This window comes from Nothobranchius furzeri, chromosome 3, assembly GCF_043380555.1.
Source record: "Nothobranchius furzeri strain GRZ-AD chromosome 3, NfurGRZ-RIMD1, whole genome shotgun sequence".
Lineage (NCBI taxonomy): Eukaryota > Metazoa > Chordata > Actinopteri > Cyprinodontiformes > Nothobranchiidae > Nothobranchius > Nothobranchius furzeri.
Window position 1 is genome coordinate 42,816,136 of NC_091743.1, and position 21,830 is coordinate 42,837,965.

At 41.3% G+C, this 21,830-nt stretch overlaps 2 protein-coding genes across 8 annotated transcripts in view; one reads left to right on the forward strand and one right to left on the reverse strand.

Annotated features, from left to right (window-relative positions):
- The window catches only part of chl1b (cell adhesion molecule L1-like b), a 150,159-nt gene that overhangs the window by 56,113 nt on the left and 72,216 nt on the right, over positions 1 to 21,830 (reverse strand). For all 7 annotated transcript variants that reach the window (XM_054748388.2, XM_054748377.2, XM_054748400.2 and 4 more), the window contains exon 2: positions 6,017 to 6,198. In XM_054748388.2, coding sequence (XP_054604363.2) covers positions 6,017 to 6,116 — 100 coding nt within the window. In that variant the 5' untranslated portion in view covers positions 6,117 to 6,198. The remainder of the gene's footprint in view (positions 1 to 6,016; positions 6,199 to 21,830) is intronic.
- Positions 11,120 to 20,018, forward strand: LOC139068980 (uncharacterized). The gene is made up of 10 exons (XM_070549840.1): positions 11,120 to 11,453; positions 12,576 to 12,668; positions 13,035 to 13,181; positions 13,753 to 13,913; positions 14,908 to 15,044; positions 15,187 to 15,280; positions 16,547 to 16,879; positions 16,988 to 17,162; positions 17,255 to 17,376; positions 18,548 to 20,018. Exons 1-10 carry the CDS (start codon positions 11,255 to 11,257, stop codon positions 18,860 to 18,862), a joined length of 1,776 nt encoding a protein of 591 aa, XP_070405941.1. The 5' UTR covers positions 11,120 to 11,254; the 3' UTR covers positions 18,863 to 20,018.

Below are 21,830 nucleotides of genomic sequence, written 5' to 3' on the forward strand. Positions count from 1 at the left end.
CCCGAGAGTTCTTGTCCGCGAGGGACTCGGGAAATAGCGTCTTTGGACAGAAGTTCCCGCAGCTCCAGCTCTAGCGCCCGAGACTGTACTTGCGATGTGAACGTCGTCTCCACGATCCCGTTGAAGGGAGGTGGAGTGGCCTGAAAATGAAGTGTGTGACCGCAATGAATGGTGTCCAAAATCCATTTGCTCATGATGCAAAGGCGGCGCCACTCGTGCGCGCGTTCCGACAATGGACGCGTGTGGGCGGTCACGTGAACAACGTCTGAGGGTTGTGCATGCGCCCTTACCGCCGTCGCCCGTACCAGAGAACTGGGGCCGACCCATGGAGGGCTGCGCTCGAAAGGGCGAGTGCGAAACAGCTGGAACAGGCTGGTCCACAACGCGGAGCGTGGAGTCCGAGAGTGAAGGACGAGTGGGAGCCGGGCCTGTGCACGGGGGCGACAGAGTGCTAGCGGATGGAGCCGCGCACTGTGCCGCCGCGCGTGGTCGAGACAGCGACATGACATCCCGCCCCACCCAACGGCGTGGGGAGAGCGGGACGAGTTGGGCCTGGCCGGATGCTGGGGCCAGAGCGCAAATGGAGCGCACCCTTACGGCTGGCCGTGTATTATGACTACCTGCAGGAACATGTGTGCGTGCAGCAGTGCTTGGTGTGGGGAACATGTGTGAAAACTCGGCAGAGGATTCTGCGGAGGACTGTAGGATTGAGCTCTTTGAGTGACGTTTTTTGGGTTTTATTTCAAAACCAACAACATCAGAACAATCAGTAACACACACATTCCCCCCAAAGAGTCACTTCCGTGGCTGCTTTTGGCGAGGCTCCTGCACCTGGGACTGCCAAGACGGCGTCTGCTGGCCCCGCCGGAACCGTTGTCCGCCATCTCGCTGGTCCCGCTGATGTGGAGCCAAGCGGGAGGCCGGCTCCGTGGAGCGGGCGGTGCAGCTGGACGTCTGAAGCTTCCGCGCCGTTCATCCCATCCTCTGGCTGAACGGCCGGAGTGCGAGGCTGACCGAGGGTGGACCAGGTCTCGCACCGTAGCCGATAGTTCGGCCGTCTTCTGAGCCCTCTCAATGACGCCCCTAAGATGGGGACCAAACAGAACATCGGTGGTGATGGGGCCATCCAGCATCTCCCTTTGCAGATGTTCCGGAATGGAGGGCAGGGCCTTCAGCCAGATCGCTCGCTGGATGAGGGTCTGCCAGGCAGCGATGCGAGCAGAACCGGTGAGCACAGCAGCACACAGATTGAGGATGGCATCAGCAGTCTTACTTATGACGGCTTTCGACTCCTCGGGAGCTTCCAGCTCCTCCATCATCTTGGAGACGCCGAAGGCAAGAAGGGCGATGTTATTCCCTGCAGCGCCGGTCTGAAAGGCACACTGATGTGCGCGGTCGGTGAGCCGCGTCAGCAGCTGGTCATGTTTTGAAGCGGGAACAGCTCGCGGGCCAGCGAGGTGGTTCTTGGCGCCGAACAGCGAGGCCAAATTTGGCTCTAGTGGAGGAACGGACGGCCAGCCTTGGTCGGAAAACCCCTCGACCTTGGTGATGGGCGCATATGTGGAGACTGGCGCCTTGAGCTTGGCAGGCTCGGAGAAGGCGGCAGACCAGCAGCTCATAGCAGCGGGGAAGCGCGGCCAGACAGGGTCTGGACAGCGTGTCTGAGTTGCCCCGAAAATTCCCGCCAAATCATCCGCTTCAGGCAGGGCCGGTTCTGGCACAGCTAGCCCCTTGCGGGCTGCTGACGCAGAAATGATGGCGGGCAGCTCCTGGAGCAGTGCTCTTACTGCTGGCAGGGAGGAGCGAGAAGCCACTGGGGCAGAAGGACCCGCTGAGCGAAGCTCGTCGACCTCCGTTATGTCTAGGAGGGACGCCGCCTCATCGTAGTTTTCGCTGTCAGTGACGTCATCCAGCCGGTTGAAGCCAGCCGGCTCCTGACCGGCGTCGAAGAAAACCAAAGCCTTGTCCAGCGGGTAGGAGTCAGCCACCGGAAATTCTTCGTCGGCGGCGGGAGTGAAGTACTCGACCCGGCGAATCTTCTCCGCCACGGGCAGAGCGGCACAGAACGGGCACGAGGCCTGCGGGGTCAAGGCCAGGCCAGCGTGGTGAGCCCCGAGACAGACCTCACACTTAGCGTGCAGGTCGCCGCTGGAAATGGAGCCCGTCTGGCAGGTCGGGCAGGGTCTGGTGTCGCTGGACATGGCTGGTAAGTCGTCTTCGGATAATTTGCTCTTTTGAGATAATATTTGCTCTTTAATAAAGCTCTCAAGCTTGGCATGAAGAGAAAAAGGGGGTGAGCAGTGGGGTCACTGCGGTTATATACCACGAGGGGGCCCACTATTGGTGGGCGTACATTTAAGCTCTTCATGATTGGCTGATGCGGAGATCATCCTTCCAATAGCAGCTAGCTTAAGGGCTAAGACTAGACGAAATAGAACTGACATGTTCCAAACAATGTTGCTCTTCAGTCGTCTTCAGCTAAAATTTCAAGAATGTTATTAAAAATTTTGCGTTCATTCAAAAGCTTGAAAATAGAAACGCAACCGTTTCATCCTGAAATAGGACACAATAAATATTACAATAATAGCTTACTGCCTCTGTGTGTTTACCTGTAATCCTGCTATTATTTTTATGTTATAAGTGTCTGTGCCGAGTAGCAAGTGAATTTCCCCACTGCAGCATTATCAAATTCTATTCTATTCTAATAATACAATTTGTATTTATAATTAAACTATTTATTGTTTAATGATAAAATAATAACTATATAATAATCAGTTTTATTTAATTATGTAATTATATATTGTAATAATGATAATAATGGAATAAAATCTGCTCTTGCCGCCTGTAGATCCTCCATCAGGGACAGTAGACATATATACAACTGAGGCATTCAAGCATCAAGAACCTTTTCTCAACCTTATTAATAGAGGTTGACTGATATCTTTTTTTCTATTGCGATACCGTTATGTACAACCCATGGTTATATATGGCTGATGCCTGATACGATCAGGTTTGGGTCGATTTTCATCGCCTATATCCCAATGTTTTCCACCTTATTTGCATCCTAAAATATGTTAATAACACTGAATTTAACCAACTGTTACATTTTGTGCACCGCTCAGTGCTAAAATCAGACATCTAACTAAAGTTGATTCAAAACTGGTTAGTGAAAAGAAATGTTGGTTGCAAATAACATTTTAGAGCATTTATTATGCAGATGTTTTCAGGAACATAAATCTGAATCTAAACTAAAACTCTGAAGAAGAAGAAGAAGAAGAAGAAGAAGAAGAAGAAGAAGAAGAAAAAGAAGAACAAGAAGAAGAAGAAGAAGATATCATTTCTATAGCGCCTCTCATGATAAAAATCACGAGGCGCTTCACAAAAACAAAAATTGTAAAAATATAAAAAAGAATTTAGAAAATGATTAAAATATATTTAAAATGGGCAAAAAATAGACAATTGTGATTAAAAATGTAAAGAAAGAGAGAGAATGAATAGGAAAGAGGGAAATCAGTGGATCAGTGGGGAGAGAGTTGCTGACGGAATGCCAGTATGGCTTCAGGAATAATAGGTCAACAGTCCAGGCACTGATTGATCTTAATGAGGAAATAACAGAATGCATTGACAAAAAGAAGCATGCAATAGGGTTGTTTTTAGATCTGAAGAAAGCTTTCGATACAGTAAACCATGATGTATTGATGAGAAAAATGGAAAAATAAGGTTTCAGGGGTATAGTATTGGACTGGATAAAAAGTTATTTATCAAATAGACAACAATACGTGCAAATAAATCAACATAAATCAGGACTAAGACAGATACAATGTGGGGTGCCTCAAGGATCAGTCTTAGGACCTAAACTATTCATAATGTACATAAATGACATTTGTAGGGTTTCACAAGTTTTGAAGTTTGTATTGTTTGCAGATGACACAAATGTTTTTTGCTCGGGGGTGGAATTGCAACAGGTCCTGGATGTGGTCACACAGGAAATAAATAAATTTAAAAAATGGTTTGATGTAAATAAACTGTCACTAAATTTAGAGAAAACAAAATTTATGTTGTTTGGTAATGAAAGAAGACACAATGAATTAGATATAGTAATTAATAATGTAAAAATTGAGAGAGTATATGAAATAAAATTTCTTGGGGTGGTCATAGACAGCAGAATCTGTTGGAAGCCACACATCAAATATGTTAGGGGGAAGCTTGCACGGGGCATTGCTTTATTGGGGAAAGCTAAGTATATTTTTAATCAGAAAGCACTTTATATGTTATACAATACGATGCTACTGCCATATTTGAGCTATTGTGTAGAGGTCTGGGGAAACACGTACAAAAGTCATTTACAGACATTAACAACAATGCAGAAAAGGGCTATCAGATTAATAACAAATGCAGGATATTTGGATCACACAAATGAACTTTTTATTAAAACACGGATAATGAAGTTCCAGGACTTGGTTAAATACAAAACAGCACAAATAATGTATAAAGTAAGAAATAAATTAATGCCTGATAAAATACAGAAACTGTTCACAGAGAGAGAAGGAGGATATAACCTGAGAGGAACACTAAACTTAAAGATACATAAGTTTAGAACAACATTAAAACAGATGTGTATCACAATAATTGGGGTTAAATTATGGAACAATTTAGAAGAAGAAATTAAAGTAAGTACAAATATAAATGTGTTTAAAATGAATTATAAAAAACATATTCTGAACAAGTATATAGTAGAAAATAGATGATTTATGTGAGTGTCCTTTATTCTAAGGAAAAGTAAATTGTATCAATTGTAAAAAGATGTTTTTTTTTCTTTTGTTGTTTTTTTTTCCATATAATTTGGTGGTTTTTGGTGACTTGTACCATTTTGTTTGTTTTAATGTCGGTTTTGTGTTAGATTTAGTAAACAAGTAAAAATTACTTGTATAAAGGGGTAGGGACATATAAGTTTCCACTTCAGCCTACTCCTTTTCAAACACAGAAGAAGGGATGATATGTATTTTTTCTGTTTGTGGTATTTTTAAAAAAATGTATGTTTTCTTTGTTTGAAATAAACTAAACTAAAAAAAAAAAAAAAAAAAAAAAAAAAAAGAAGAGTAAAGAGGAAGATGAAGGTCATACAAAAGCCAGCTTGAACAAGTGAGTCTTCAGCTGCTTTTTAAAGGAGACCACTGAGTCCACTGATCTCAGGCTCAGGGGGAGAGAGTTCCAGAGTCTGGGGACCACAGCAGCAAATGATCTGTCACCTTTGGTCTTTAGCCTGGTGCTGCACAACCAGTAGGCTTTGATCACTGGACCTCAGGGACCTGCTGGGGGTGTAGGGACTAAGAAGATCACCAATGTAAGATGGTGCTTGTCCATGTAAGGCCCTATAGACCAGAACCAGGATCTTGAAATGAACCCTGAAGTTGACTGGCAGCCAGTGAAGCTGGAGGAGTCTGTAGTCTGCAGCAGCACGGGGCTGCCTGGGGATGCGCCTGACTTTAAAAAGGAGGCGGTATATAAATAAAAATGGTAAATATCAGCCCGATACACTGGCCAACCGATATATCAGTCTAGGCTTACTCATTGACTGGGACAACACAAGGATCATAAACACCGAACAACAAAAATACAAAAGATGGATTAAAGAAGCAATCGAGATAAGGAGACGTGGATGTGGGACCATGAACAGGGACAACGGAGTGTACACGATGGACCGCGCAAGGGACTGCATCATCGGAGAGGGGAGAGCGGGCAGCAGAGGGCGACAACGTCCTCTGCTGCCCGCAGATAAACGGAGAAGGAAGTGACGCCACCATCAGTGTCAGCCTGAGGGAGTCTGCAGCCGCAGGCGAAACGTAGCGAAAAAACAGGTAACGAAACCGTTTCTGTGTTTTAAAAAAGAACGATAGCATGGAATTAGAAACAAGACACAGCAAGAACACACCTAAGATGTAAAAAGAGTTACTCATTGAGGTTTTCTTAAACGTATTATAAAGTTGGTGATGTTTACTGTTCAGTCAGGACTCACTCTCCAGTGGAATGTTGATGGCTGCTGTTGTATAAAAGGCACAAACACAGGTGATGATGATCAGCACGGCAGCAAGTGCTGGACTTCTCTGCAACCTCATGGTTTCACTGTAGGATCTCAGATGCTCTGAAAAACCAGTCCTCTACTCAGTTCATTTCTCTGGTGGGCTGAAGATGCCGTACCTGTGGAGGCAGAGCAGATGGAGAAGACCCCATGAATACACCCACGTGCTGGCAGACGGAAAAGCAAAACCCCAAACAGAACACATCCCTCGTGACCTGGCTGCTCTTTGCTCAGCCATGCTGAGCGCACAGCACATTTTCACTCTCCAGACAGACACTGACAGGGAACTGAATGAAATTCTGCAATACTCTGCATACATTAGTGCAATAAAAGAAGATGGAAAAAAAAAACAATTAAATTCCCATCAAAGTTAGGCTGTTTAACACGCCACGCTATTTTAATCTGTGGCTGCAGTTTTCTGACAACAATGACTAAATGTGCAGCAACAGTTGTATCTATTAATGCAGCAAACACAGCCGCCTGAGTGGAGCCATGAAAAGCACGTGTAGTTGGGAGTCAGACAGAGTGAGCCGTCCACACTCACACACTGACAGGCAGTAAAAAATAATAAAATACTGCATCGTTTTCCAGCTAACAGACCAGAGTCTGGACCATAATGAGCAAAGGTCATGGGTGCCGAACCAGAGGAGGATGGATAAGAGGAATGTCCAGAGTGATGCTCTGGAAACCCTTGGGGGTGTCAGTTCATTAGTCCTCCTCTTATTGGCTCTGACCCAGCTTAGCAGGTCACGCTGGAGTAATTAGCTCAGCAGCAAATGCACCGTGTAGAAACAAAATAACAGGATAAAAGGCAAAGAGAGGAGATTTAGAGAAACATGAAGTCGTAAAGCTGCTGGTCCACGGGGAGCATCATCTACAGAAGACATGGAAGCAGCACAAACAGCGAAATGATCAGTAATTGCATTTACTATAACAGGAACAAAGATGCTAATTAGTCAAAAAGAAGCATGCAGCAAAGTGTTCAACAACAGAAATGTTTGGTCAGCTCCATTTAAGGTCATTAAGGTATAAATCCAAACTTAAATGATTAGCAGAAATAAGTTCACTAAACATTGTCAGAGAATTTAGTTTTACAGTTTTTCATTAACAGCAAACTGTGTTCCCAGGACTTAAAGAAGTCAGGTAACTCGACTTGTTTTATTCCTGACCCCAACTTTATTATCAGTGACATTTACTGTAGATGATTGGGCACTGGCGTGTCCTGGGTTAGATAAAAGCTGAGGATTTTTCTTCAGTTTAGATTTTTAACCATTTCCCTTTTAAGTCAAATACTGTAAATACCAAACAAAATACCACACAAACTCTGCAATAAAGCATGCAACGGAGAAACTAGACACAAGGTGGAATGCAAGAAGGAAACAAGTCAAAGACACACAAGAGCAGCAAAGCAAGATGGTTTAAAGGTTGGTTTATGCTTGACGCATCCGCGAGGTCCGCACGGTTCCGCGCGGAAAAGTTGCGTCATTTTGCGTCATTTTAACAACCACGCCCCTCCACCGCGTCTCCGCACGGCCCAAGATTTCCGCAATGCGCACCTCGGAAAATTTCTAACCACGCGGACGGTCGGACGCGGTGAAACATGGCGGACCGGCACGGCAGAGGTTCGTAAATACAGACATTTGTATGATTCAGCTCTCAGAGATCACCGTGATCAACATGTTGTTAATAATTCTTGGAGAGAAATAGCTCGCACTGTCGGAAAAGACGAGGACGTTGTTAAAAATGCTGAAATGCCATGTTGTAAACAGTAATTTCTACTTGTACTATGGTGTAGTGTTGGGTGCATGCTGTAGAGCTCCATGCTGCCCCGTTCAGTTTGGGAGAATATCGGCTCACTGCAGAGACGAGCCGCCCAAACCATAAACGCTGTGAGTTGTGAAGCGCGTTCCAGCCGCGAGCCGCATCACCGCGCGGAAAGTGAATGCGTCAAGCATAAACCAAGCTTTAGGAAGCAATAGAAATGAGGAGACGTGGACCCAGGACCATGAACAGAGACGATGGAGTTTACATATTGGATCTCTCGTGGGACTGCGTCATCGGTGAAGAGGGAGCATCAATTAATTAAGTCCATGAATTGCCTTTGTATGAAATGTGCTATACAAATAAAGCTGCCTTGCCTTGCCTAATCATCCTAAAATGAACTACTTTCATTTGAAAATATATATTTTCAGAAAAAGCACTTGAGACTTGAGTACGTTCCTGTCTTGGGTCAAAAAGTCAACATTGATGTTTTATTTCCACATGGAACCCAAGACTGAACCTGCTGATGCTAATGCTAATGGTTAGCTTCTACTAGCTCTCTCCTGGCTGCAAAATCCATACAGACCTCTGCATCCAAGACAGATGATTCCATGAACGCAAATTATAGAAGATACTGGCTTTTTCTGATGTGATAGCATTCCTGTATATTTCCTTTCTTTGGCTAATGTAGACGATAGGGGTTGAAGAATATGATCACATTCGGAATACATGTACACCTCAGAGTGATCATCATATTCAAAAAAGAACATGGCTTCTCAGTAAATGTGGACCCTGTTGCATCCTGGGTCTTGTAGTTTTATCACAGTACATCTATTTAATTTGAGATGTAACAAAATGTAATTTATAACATCAAATGGAAAAGAAGATGCTCTGTAATTCACCATGCATCTGAAATCCAACTTGGGATCTTTTTGGGTCCTCCTGACAAAGGACCACTGAGGGGGTCAAGCTCCCGGTCGATTGAATAATTGACAACAAAGCTACAGAGTTCATTCTGTTCTTTCTAACTCATTTGCAGATGCACATGCACTCTGAACTTCTCATCCTCCACTAATTGTATTACCTGTGATTCAATATTGGCCTTTTTACACCACTTGACCTGCACACTCCACCCACCTACACACTATGTGGGATATGCTTAATCCTCACCAACCCTACTCAATCAGTGTCTGCCAGCTGACTTTAAGTTTCAGATCAAGGATTGAGACTGCTGGAGGCAGGTTTTCCTTAGTTCCCGCCTTTCCCAGGCTCTCTGATTTATACTAGTGAATACAAATTAAAGTCAAAAGATAAGGGCTTTGTACTAATTGGTTTGTGCTTTGGTGAGACTGGTCCTGGTTGGGCAGAGTGGGTGGGGGTATAATGTTACTTATTATCTAGTGTTGCAGGCCAACATCTTTTACTTCCCTAACACCAGCTTAGATGGATTACATTTAGTTCAAACTGGGCCTTCTGATTTAATTTGTTCTCCCGTGCTTAAAGATTTGTGTAGAACCAACCGGACCATCTGGCTGAGAGAGGCCCGCTCACAGCCTAACTGCTGCGAGCGATAATGTGTACATTGAACTCAGAGGTAGCCACTGGACCTGTATCACTGAGGCCTACCCCTCAGAGCGGGTCTAATTCTAAGACTGCAGGCTGTTCTTGGTCCCTGCCCCTTTCAGGAGCCATCACACTATTGCGAGATTGATGAAGTTGGCAGGAGGTTAAAAGCTGCTCTCTGTGGGAAGGCCAGCGTGAACTCCAACCTTCCTTAGTCACAGAAGATTGGTGCCAGTGGAGGAAAACAAAGCAACGTGGGCCAAGTTTCATCTGCATAGGAACTCTAAGGTTCTCTGACTTGACAGATTTAAGATGCTTCCTAATAATTTACTTTGTCACCAGCTTTCAAATAAATATATTTTCTACCTTAACCATTCATTTCTTCCCATTTTGTTGAAATGTACCTAAAAGAGCTATTTCATGACTTACTTCTAGGAAATGTAGTGGTGTTCTGAGACCAGATTGAGTAAATGCTTGTTGTTGGTCTTCTTACAGTTATCACACCCCATTTTATCTCCAACGGTCTGTGACACTGACTGGGACTGAGCTAAGCTGACATTTTTCCTGGGATACGGCTGACTGCTCCTTCACCAGGGGCCTCATTGATCTAATGTTTGTAGGAATAATCCTATATTCCTTCCTATGAACGAAATTTTGAATGTTCGTGCTAACGGTCAAAACCCTGAGTGGCCAATCGTACACATGTTCCTTTGCATTTGTCTGATGATAAATCCCACCTGCGCATACCCAGGTGCTCATGTCCGTTCACCATCATTTACATACAGGAACGCCCTCAATTAACCATATTTGGTCACACCACATCCTAGGCTCATGAGAAGATTACCTGTGTTCCTCTCAAAAAAAACTTTATTGACAGCTAGATCGAGGCACTGGCTGCTGAAGTGCAAGGGAACCAAGCATGTTGCAGAGGTTATAAATGCAGTTGGGACTGAGGTAGCGATGGGTACCGAATTCGGTACTTTTTAGGGTACCGACCAAATTCCATAGTACCGACTGAGCACGGATTCACGTAATTTGAAACGGTACCTCATTTCGGTACCCGTCCTTCATAACGAGAAGTTGCCTAGACAGCTGCGCATGCGCTAGAGAAGCAGTTCCCAAACTTATTTAGCCACGCACCCCCTTCTATGTCCCGACCAGGTCGACGCACCCCCCAGCCCCCACATCAGGGCATAGCTCTCTCTCTGAGATATATATATATATATATATATATATATATATATATATATATATACATATATATATATATATATATATATATATATATATATATATATATATATATATATATATATACATATCAGACGTCGCTAAACAGTCACTAGACAGACAGGGTTAAAAAAATATGATTGATCTCGAATTTCATACGTCATCCCAAAATAGAAGCTAATATCTTAATTTGACCTTGAATGAAAAATGTTGTTATAAAACCTCAAGTTTTTATCACGGAGGAGGCAGCGCTCATTTCTGCCTTCTGTCTGACGGTGCCGCGCCGGAGTTTGAGCAGCGTGCGCTTATTGAATCTTTGTGTGTGTGTGTGTGTGTGTGTGTGTGTGTGTGTGTGTGTGTGTGTGTGTGTGTGTGTGTGTGTATGTGTGCTTGCACCACACTTAGGGAATCCCTGCGCTAGAGCGTTATGTCGTTGGTCGCTGCGAGCGAGTTGTAAACAGAGCAGTGTGGTAGAAAGAACGAACGCTAAAGCTTGGGTCCACTTCACTAAATGTGATGGGTAACTGGGTGATGATGAAACCAGCGACAATGATCTAAGTGCACAGCAAAATCTGCAGTGTTAATTAGTGTCAATTTTCTGGTGAAAATGATTTAGAGTTGATGGTTGTTGAATCCTGGTGTGGTTTGAACACCCACGGTGTCCAAATAGCTCTTGGGGTGGAGCTAACAGCGCGAGTTAAGCGCCAACTCTCCTGTCGAGTTCATTTCTACATCCGGTCTGAGAGGAGAGCGGGCAACTCTAGAAAGTTCCAGGCAGCGCGGGCTAGCAGATGCAGTGTCAAGTTTTCAACGTCAAACGGTAAGTACCACATATATTTATTAATAAAGAGCCATAAACAGCACATAAAATGGGACTTTAATGTAATTTCGGTTTTAGACTGTAAGATGTAAAATTTTGTATCCAGCTAAAGCTAGCTTAGATGCTCGGTAGCCTCAGAGTTGATTAGCTATAGACTAGCGCCGTTTTGAATTTTTTAGAAATTAGTTCGGCTGGCCCTAAACCCTGAGAAAATGGACTGAAGTTAATTAGTGCAGCACAAAATGTGCGGGAAATTATCGTGAGATTCCCGGAAGTCCCGTTGCACCGACTTAATTTTAGGCGCCTGTCCGGTTTGGGGAGCTAATTCGCATCATGCTAACATAAAATGGTCATACACAGACAAACAACACTTTCTCTTGATAGACGTTTGAGAACGGGTCGCTAGAATCTCAATGGAAAGAACAGCCACTCGGCAGCAGGCAGACGCGCTGCTAACGGCAAATGTTTGTGAAGCTTTAGCCCACTGCTGCAGGTTACATGACTGGTAAAAATAGCTCTCCGAATGGGAAAAAGATGGAGGACACAGCGATTGACATTGTTAAAATATAAGGGACAGAACAGTTCAGTCGGGTGTGGACGTAGTTCTGCTTTCCTCGTGTAAACTACCGAGGTAAACTACAAACTGCTTCTGAAGCAGAAACACCCGCAGCCGAATGACTCAGCGGGATTTAGAACTTTATAATTCCAGATAAGAGCGAGCTCATCTATTTTCTTTAAGCACCATGCATGTAATTGTTCTTCTTTGTGCTTAAACAGTAGAGAAAGTCACTACCAAACACACACAAGCGGATTTAACGAGTCAATCCGTGCACATTGGATAAACGGAGAATATAAAGATTTTCCATTTCTGTTCTTTCTAAGCATGAATAATGTCTTGTTTTAAGTTTTTTCTTTAAATATTGTTTAGATTTCTACTGATTTAAAACACTTGTTTGTTTGAAATATGTAAATTTTAGAATAAGCAACAAGAATAAATATAGAGACTAAAACTTGAGAATTTTTCATTTTTATGCCAGCTTTGAGTTATGTTTTGTTTAAAATAAATCTATTTTATTATATCAAACACTAACTACTTTTCTCCTTTTGACATTTTTTCCTAAGAAATCATCATGTTGCTGAAGGTGAAACACCAAAGTTCCAAGAAGTACATACGGTTACAGCCAGGGTTCACATATTTGGAGTTCATCAGTGAAGGTGGGTAGCTGTCTTGTGTACCTTCACAACAATCTGAACAAGCTAAATCTTTTGTTATGTTAAACTACTTATACTTATTGTACCTTTTTCTTAGTAATTTTATTTGGTCTTCGACAAAGGCAGAATTTGTAGATTTTCACATCACATGTAAATGTTTACTTGCAGTGTTAAGTTAGCAAATGTAAATAACTGAAATTTGTTTTGTATGCACATAAGTTAGTGACTGAAGTGTCACATCACTAAACTTCATTTTTAAGTGAAAGCAATGTGGAATTTTAGAGTAGCTTTAGAAATACAGTTCTTCTTTCTTTCAGACTAAATTTTGCTTCAGACATATTTACCTCATATGTTATCATCTTCTTTTAGTCAAAAACAAGTTTGGGCTTCCTGATGTCACAGAACTGCACATTTTTGATGAGACTGATACAGCAGTGGAGGAAGACATCTTTCTTGAACTGATAGAGGCCAATCCTGACATATGCCTGACTGTAAGTGACAGCTCAGCAGGTGATGGTAAGTTTCATTTCATTGTTAAATCTTATTTTAATGAATGCTCATGGATCTTCAGGTGCAGATTTTTATAATACCTTTTGGCTGTAACAAGCTGGCTATTCGAACGATCAGCAACAGTATCCAAAAGGCAAACATTTAAAATTGTGGTTGTTTGCAGTTGCATAAAATCCAGCCAAATTGAATTTTGTTAAGAAATCTATTTTATTGAAAAGATAATGCAAATTGGTCTACATAATTAAACAGATAAGGACTTTACACATAATATGCGGATAACACATGGTGCAAACATACAAGAATAAAAGCTATGTTACACATGCACTCAACAGCCCATACACCCTAATCACACTTTACTCTGTCTACCTTCATGAAAAATTATAGCTTAATCTCTTTAATTGAATATGAAATGTTAGTATAAAATAAACAAATGGAATGAAACCAACATATTTCATACTTAGCTGATTTTATTAAACACATATACTTATGGCAGAATTACCTCAGAACTGCACTCCTCCACCAGGTTGGCAAGTTATTTTTTTCTTCATGTTTGAAATTATAATTTTTTTTCTTATAGCTCATTCAACCTCATCCTCCCTCACGGATACCGTGTCACTATCGTCTAGTGACAGTGATCTTCACAGAGATTTGGGGATCCCTGTTACTGGAAGTAGATTGAGCTCTGGGGTCAAGAACAAGTCTACCACAGAAGTTTCAGAGTCTGAGGCTGCAAAAGAGGTACTTCAGATTCATTTTTAAAAAATTCTACTGTAATTGGCATAATTCAGATTGCTACAGTATAAATATGGTTTCATAAAAAATTGTAAATTGTATGATAAAATAATCTGAATGAATAGCTGCTGCAGGTATTTATTTTTTATTTTTACTGGCTGGCAGGGAAGTAGCTCTGTCTGTTTTAGTATGAACTAGGAAAGGGCAAAATGACCTAAAACTGATATTGCGCTAAATTTTGAAGCACATGTTGTAATGATATATATCTCGATTTATTCTTCTCTTCTGTTTATAAATGTAAAAATCACTGTTTTTGAACAATCTGACATGCCCAGTTAAATTGCATAACAAATAATTCTAAAGTATACAATAAATTTCAATATATATTATTTATTATAAATTGCATTTAATTTTCTAAACTTAACTAAATACAACATCTCAGTTTTAATGTTAAGGGTATTTTTCCTAACAATGCAACAAAATTATAACATGAATAAAGATGAAGATATTTTAAAAACAAGCTAAATGTGACAGACTAGATTCTAAATTGTCTGAACTAAAGTGAAAAATGCAAATAACGATAATGATTCAATAATGTATCATATTGTTCTGAGGATGTTTTTCTGCTCAGCATCAGACTACAAAACAAGGTCTGTGTAACCAATGTAACCTCATGCTCTTTACAATCACATCTTCACGCTCTCTGCTCTCTGTGTTTCGTCCAGAGCTGACGCAGATTGACAACATTCATGTAAAAGCGGGACAAGTTTACGCTCAGCCTTGTTACTTAAAGAGCTGAACTGTCGCACTCCTCAATGACGTCATCAGCAAGCGCCAGTTAGCCGATAGTAAATCTTTATCGTAGGCCAAAATCATACCGGTTACATCTTGTACAGTTTATACCATGCATTATTAGTAAGAACTGAAAAATGATGGTTTATACTTTTTGTTTTATTTCGCAAGACATAACCTGTCTCTGTTAATTGACAACTTGTTGTAGATGGTAGAGAATGCATTGCATGTAAAACCTGGAGGTGAGGATGTCTTGGAAGAGTACAAGTCCGAGAAATCCCTGCAGCATCGCACGCGCAGGCAACTTGTTAACATACTGGCTAGTCATATGACTGAGATGCACGGGTAAGAAACTGGACTGATTCAGATTAAAAGGATCAATCTAGCAAAAGGAATGTTTGGTTTTCAAGATGTACTGAATTACGGTTTTATAAAACCTTGTTATAACTTACTAATTTTTGTTTGTATTCGTTTTCTTTGTTGTAAGGAGGATTCCTTCACGTAAGCAGAAAGAGAAGTATGCCCTGGGAATCATTACGCTTTTTCCTTCACTGAAGGATCCTTTTTCTCCAAAAGGCTACGTAAGTAAAAAAAAAAAAAATAAATATATATATATACCGTATTTTCTGGAGTACAAGTCGCTCCGGAGTATAAGTCTCACCAGCCATAAAATGTATAATGAAGAAAGAAAAAACATAAAAGTCGCACTGGAATAAGTTGCATTTTGGGGTGAAATTTTATTTTTCTTACAAAATCTGAGACCAAGCATTTCACATTGCAAGACAAGTACTGGTAACAACAGAATAAAAAACAAGCTGTTGCATCAGCGGTACTCAGCAGCGTGCCTTGATCTCCAGCAGAGTTTGGCAGTGTTTGAAACCCTCCTAGCGGGACAGGGGAGTTCATTCCTGGGTCGGAGCCGACCTGCAGCAGCGCGGTATAGCCTACATAATTTGGTATATAAGTCACTTTGGCTGGTCCTGTGACTTATATACCAGACTATGGAAAAAAAAAGTGCAACTTATAGTCCGGAAAATACGGTATACCTGAAGAAAAATCTACTCAGACTAACTGTTCAATGTTTGTAGGGATGCACATTTTGAAAATTTCTTTAACCGGCTAATGATGCCCCTTAACGATTAATAGCCGGTTAACCGGAACCAACCAACAACGCTCATTACATTTATGAACAAAAAGAAAAGAGTGAGATGACAGCTGGAATGTCCTTCAGACTCAGAACTAGTTGTGCAGTGAACCGTCTGGCATCAAATACACATCGCTGCTGGCAATTGCATGCTCATAAGCGCATTCTGGAGACCACGGTTTAAAAAAAATACTTCCTTTCCTTACATTAAACTAAATAATTACACTGACATGTTCTGCCAGGCTCAGCACTTTGTTGGGAGGCCTATTGTGTTCCAGGAATGAAATAACAAAGAATAAACTGCTTCCACAGTGCTAATTGCTCAGTGTTTGACAAGCTAATTTCTTCTGTGGTTGCCCGGGAAACATTATAATAGTGTTACTATTGCGCCCTCTAGTGGCACATAATATATTATACGGAAACGCAGCAGCAGGATATGAAACTGTTGACCGGGAAAAACTATTTTACCCGGTTACAACATTAACGGCAATTAAGCGGTTAACTAAGTGCATTCCTAAGTTTTTGACATAATATAATTCACCAGTTAGAAAAAAGGTCTAAAAAATTGTGTGTGTGTGTGTGTGTGTGTGTGTGTGTTGTACCCCATATTTGAAAATTAAATTTGTGTAAAATTTAAGTTGCTCTTCTGAGATATGTGAGTGAACATTATTTTCTAATATTTTTTTTTTAATTTCATTGACAGGAGCACTTCTATGATGGGGAAAAAGGCACAGGATATTTAGCGTGGCGCCTCAAAACCATGTCCAGGAGTAGATATAAGAGGCCAGAGAAGGTAGCCACCTCACCTCATGTGCAAGGACCAAACCGTAAAAGAACAGCAACCACAGTGCCTCAACAGCTTGATGGAGATGCCTGCAGGGAGGCAGTTTCATTTCTTCTTCACTGTAACGATGAGACAGTTGTCTTTCAAAAGATGAAGATGACCTTTCAACATCGACAGGACCTTGTGCATGATCCACAGACAAGTGCAGATGTCTTCAAAACATTCCCACGTTTTTTAGACGTTAAAGGACTAGTAAGTGGTATTTTTAATACGACTGCAATTGACTGCAGTCTTAGCTGGTCAGATTTTGACAATGGTGCTTATTTAATTAAAGCATTTTCATGCGTTAATGATTAATAGGTAAACCAAGACTTCCAACTGTTGCTTGGAGCTGAAACCTCTTCTAAAATGCTTGAGAAATGGGACACGACATTTAAACCCAAGGTTATTGATGAGGCCCGAAATCTGACTCAATCAGCGGAGGTTCGCCAACTTCTGAAAGCTGCTGAGAACCTTTCAACAGATGATGACTCCAGTAAGGCTACTCACACTCTTGCATTGTAGTCCAGCAAGCTCAAGCTTTTTTATTTGTGAATTTTAATATGCCTTCTTTTTCCCTGCCAAAAGACTGGGACAGTGATATGGCTTCTCTGCTGCTCCTTCTTCATTTGTTGCCACCCACTGCTGGTCGAAAGAGGACAAAAATTAGCCCCTGTGATGCGGTGGACAAAATGGTGCACTTTCACAAGGTGAATACGCCTCTTCTATTACAGTCTAATAAACTAGGGTAACCCATTAGCAACAGACTATTATTTCCTATCCGTGTATCATTCGTTCTTTTCATTTTCTATTTAAAGTTTAAAAAAGGCAAATTTTGTTTATTTGGTTATCCATCCATACATTTTCAGCTGCTTGTCCGGGGTTGGGTCACGGGAACAGTAGCTTCTCTGGCTCCTCTCAACGCAGAGGAGCTGCGAGTCGACTCCGAGCCCCTCCCGGATGACTGAGGTTCCCACCGTATCTCGAAGGGAGAACCCAGACTCCCTGTGGAGAAAACTAATTTTGGCCGTTTGTATCCGCAATCTTTCTTTTGGTCACTACCCAAGCGGCTGAAATGAATGCAGGGAACGCCTTGGGATTTCTCAAGAGGAGCCCAAGTGGCTGTGAAGAGGGAAGTCTGGTCCTCTCAGCTTAGGCTGCTGCCCCCGCGACCCGACCCTGGATAAGTGATTAAAAATGGATAGATGGAATAGAACGAATGATGCATGGATTATTTCCTATATGCAAGTTGTCATTACAAAAGTACTTTTTATAGTTTTCTTATTGCCATATGTACACACCATATGCAGTTTGCTGTATAGCATGCAGGCAGCAGGAAGCACTTAAAAAATTGAAGTTGCTCATTTCTCAACTGCTTTTTTACTGGTGCAGCAGTAGCTCAGGTGGTAATGCTGGTTGCCTCATAAATGGAGGATCATGGGCTCGATTCCAGCCCCCGCCAGGTGTATTCTGCTGTTGTGTCCTTGGCCAAGACACTTCACCCAACTTGCCTGTGTTGGTGGTGGTCAGAGGGGCTGACGGCGCCAAATGGCAGCCTCGCCTCTGTTAGACCTCCCCAGGGCGGCTGTGACTACAAAGTAGCTTACCATCACTGGCAGTGTGTGAATGTGAGAGTGCATGAAAGCATCTTTGAGTGTCCTAAACAAGCGCTATATAAGTTTGATGATTATTAAGTGTTCTTTCCAGTTTCATAGGTTTATTCCCTTCACATAAAAGCAAAACATTTAATTAGTTTCTCACCATCTATTTGTGGAAAATTTTATACATTTGTTGGTTGCTGGATGACCATACTGGAGTGTTTCAGCAATAAATACGATTATAAAAATGTCTATTTCATTTGTATGTGTTTTTGTTTCTCAGTCAAACTGCAGCATTGATGAACACCTGCAGAGACGAGAGGGGAAGCAGCCATACATTCTTGCAGTTGGTCGCACACCAAACAAAACTGGTGCATTCTACATTGTTGTGGACAAGCACCTCATCCCCTGCCAAGCCACCAGCTCATTGGGTGCTTTTGATGAACTGTTCAAATGTCACTACGTTTTCAACCTGTCCTATGATGAGTCCCTGGTCCAGCTCTTCACCTTTGTGCAAACAACGATCTACAACATCGATGCTACAACAACAAGTGGATCTCCAAGAGTTTGTGAGCTTCGAGCAAAATTCTTTAACTAGGTTTAAAAAATGTTCAGGTGTTTCATCTGTCAAGCTGTTCATGCTGCTTGCCAGTTACTAATAACTCATTTAAGACTTGACCATAGTTTCTATCCAAGCACCAGGTTTAAGTTGGTTTGTGCACAAGATCGTTGTAGGCGACAGTTTTCTACATATTCAGGTTACAAAAAACATTTAGCTGTTCATGAAAAGGATCTTTCGCAAAGTCTTGATGAAGAAAATCCTGTTAACTGTTCAGATGGTGACACTAAAGAAAGCGAAACAAATACCACGCAGAGCCCAGAAAATAATGGCTTTGAGGAGAAAGGAACTGATCTTATTGCAAATGTGAAACATATTTGTGCTTCAATAATTGGTAAACTGCAAGGAAGTGGTATGACAAATAGTGCTGTTTCATCAGTTGTTAGTGATTTGGAAGATCTTGCTACTGGTCTACACGCTCAGGTAAAAAATGACATTTTGGCTCATTTCTCCAAGGATGACCCTGTGAGGTCTACATTAAATGAAAGCTTGGACAATTATGAAAACCCCTTTGTTAGCTTTAATTCCGAAACTAAAAGAATGGCATATTTCAGAGAGAAATGGGGCATTGTGGAGCCTGTTGAAATAATGTTGGGAGTTCGATTCGATACAAGGAGAAATAAATCAACAGGCACCTATGATCAAGTTCCAGTAAAAGAAACATTTGTTTACATTCCAATTTTAGAAACCATTAAATTTATGTGTCGTAATGCAGAAATTTGTAAATTGCTTAGTGAAGCACATATATCAAAAACAAACACATTTGAAGACTTCTGTGATGGAAGTTATTGTAAGACACATCCCTTGTTCTCCAAAGGTCAGAGTTCCTTGCAAATTCAGTTGTACTATGACGACTTTGAAACTGCAAACCCATTGGGTTCAAAACGCACTGTCCATAAAGTCGGTGCTCTTTATTTTGTCCTTAGAAACTTGCCACCTAAGTTCAACTCTGCTCTTATGAACATTCATCTGGTAGCACTGTTTCACACTGAAGATGTGAAAAAATATGGATTTGATCCAATTCTACAACCTCTAATAAGTGACATCAAAACACTGGAGCATTCTGGCATCGCTTTACCATTCTCAACTGAAAAAGTTCATGGCACTATATGTCAGATAACTGGAGATAACTTGGCAATGCACTCAATTTTGGGTTTTGAGTCTTTCAGTGCACGACATTTCTGCCGTTTGTGCTTGATTGAGAAAGATGATGCCCAGACTGTTTTTGACGAAGATGACCCTAAGATAATCCTGCGTGGAAAGGATTTGTTTGAAATGCATTGCAATGAGTTGCAGTCAGACCCACAGAAGTTGTCAGTGTTTGGCTTAAAGCGCAATTCAACGTTAAATGGCCTACAGTTCTTTCATGTTTGCCACAATTTCTCTTTGGACATAATGCATGACATTCTTGAAGGGGTGGCACAGTATGAGATAAAGTTACTGTTGGAGCATCTTTGTGAAAATGTTTTGTCAAAAAGCGATCTCCTTTCAAGAGTTTATGCTTTTGATTACGGGTATTTGGAGCGCAAAAATCGCCCTACAAGGATAAACCTGGAAAGCAGTGGCAACAGCATAGGGCTCAATTCCACTCAGACTCTTTGCCTTATAAGAAACCTTCCTCTCATTTTAGGTGATCTTTTGCCTGAGGGAAACCCAAACTGGACTTTGCTGTTGCTTTTGTTACAGATCATTAACATAATATTTTCTCCGTCTCTTACATTTGGCATGACAGTACACCTAAAGCATTTGATAATAGAACACCATGTCTTGTTCAAACAGTTGTATCCAAATAAGAATCTCATCCCAAAACATCACTTTATGATCCATTATCCTGCTTGCATAAGAAAAATTGGGCCTCTAATACATATGTGGAGCATGAGGTTTGAAGCTAAACATAAGGTTTTCAAAAACACTGTTAAGAACTTTAAAAATGTCACAAAGTCCCTTGCAAAAAAACACCAGATCTCCATAGGATACCACTGGGAGACGTCACCTTTAAATCGCATCGAACATGGACCCTTGAAATCATTTAATGTGGACACTGAGGACAATACAGAGATCTTTGCAAAAGCGCTGCATGCAGCACCAAAAGACTTATTTTCTTCTACCTGGATCAAAATAAGTGGAACAGAGTACAGACAAGGACTAATCATTTGCTGTGATGTTAAAAATGAAATGCCTGTATTTAGTCAGATAAGAAGGATCATTTTAGCTGACAGTACCACGTACTTCCTTGTGGACAAGCTTGTGGTCGATAACTTCAGTGAGCATTTTCATGCCTACAAAGTGTTTAAGATTGAAGAAAAGGATGTTGTGAAAGCAGACAATCTCATCAGTTACAAACCGTTTGACTTGCAATGTGCACATAGTGGTGTTGGTCAGTATGTTGTGCCTCTATTTTATTTTTAGTTGTATTAAAGCAGCTGATTGGTGGCCAGTTTGTTTTGGTGCTTGGAAGACCTTTGGAATTAAAGGATTTTTATTTAATTTGTTTATGTATCGTTGTATTTCTTGAGCCTCAAAGGCAATTACGTTCAGGCTTAATAGAGATGAATGGCATTTATCTTTCACATTATTCTGTTGCCTCATGTGAAATGTGAAATTTTGTAAATTTTGATTATGGGAGTGTTTTCACTATTGCAAACACTTAACTACAACCAAACTGGTGTTTGCTGTGAATTTCACAATATCATAACAAATTGATAATTAGAACATGTTAAAAACACTTGTTAAAAATTTAATCAAATATTAGTGCTGATTAGTGTTAAATACACTTAAAAGTGACACTCCAAAGTGTCATAAAACAACACTCCAAAGTGTCATAAAACAACACTCCAAAGTGTCATAAAACAACACTCCAAAGTGTCATAAAACAACACTCCAAAGTGTCATAAAACAACACTCCAAAGTGTCATAAAACAACACTCCAAAGTGTCATAAAACAACA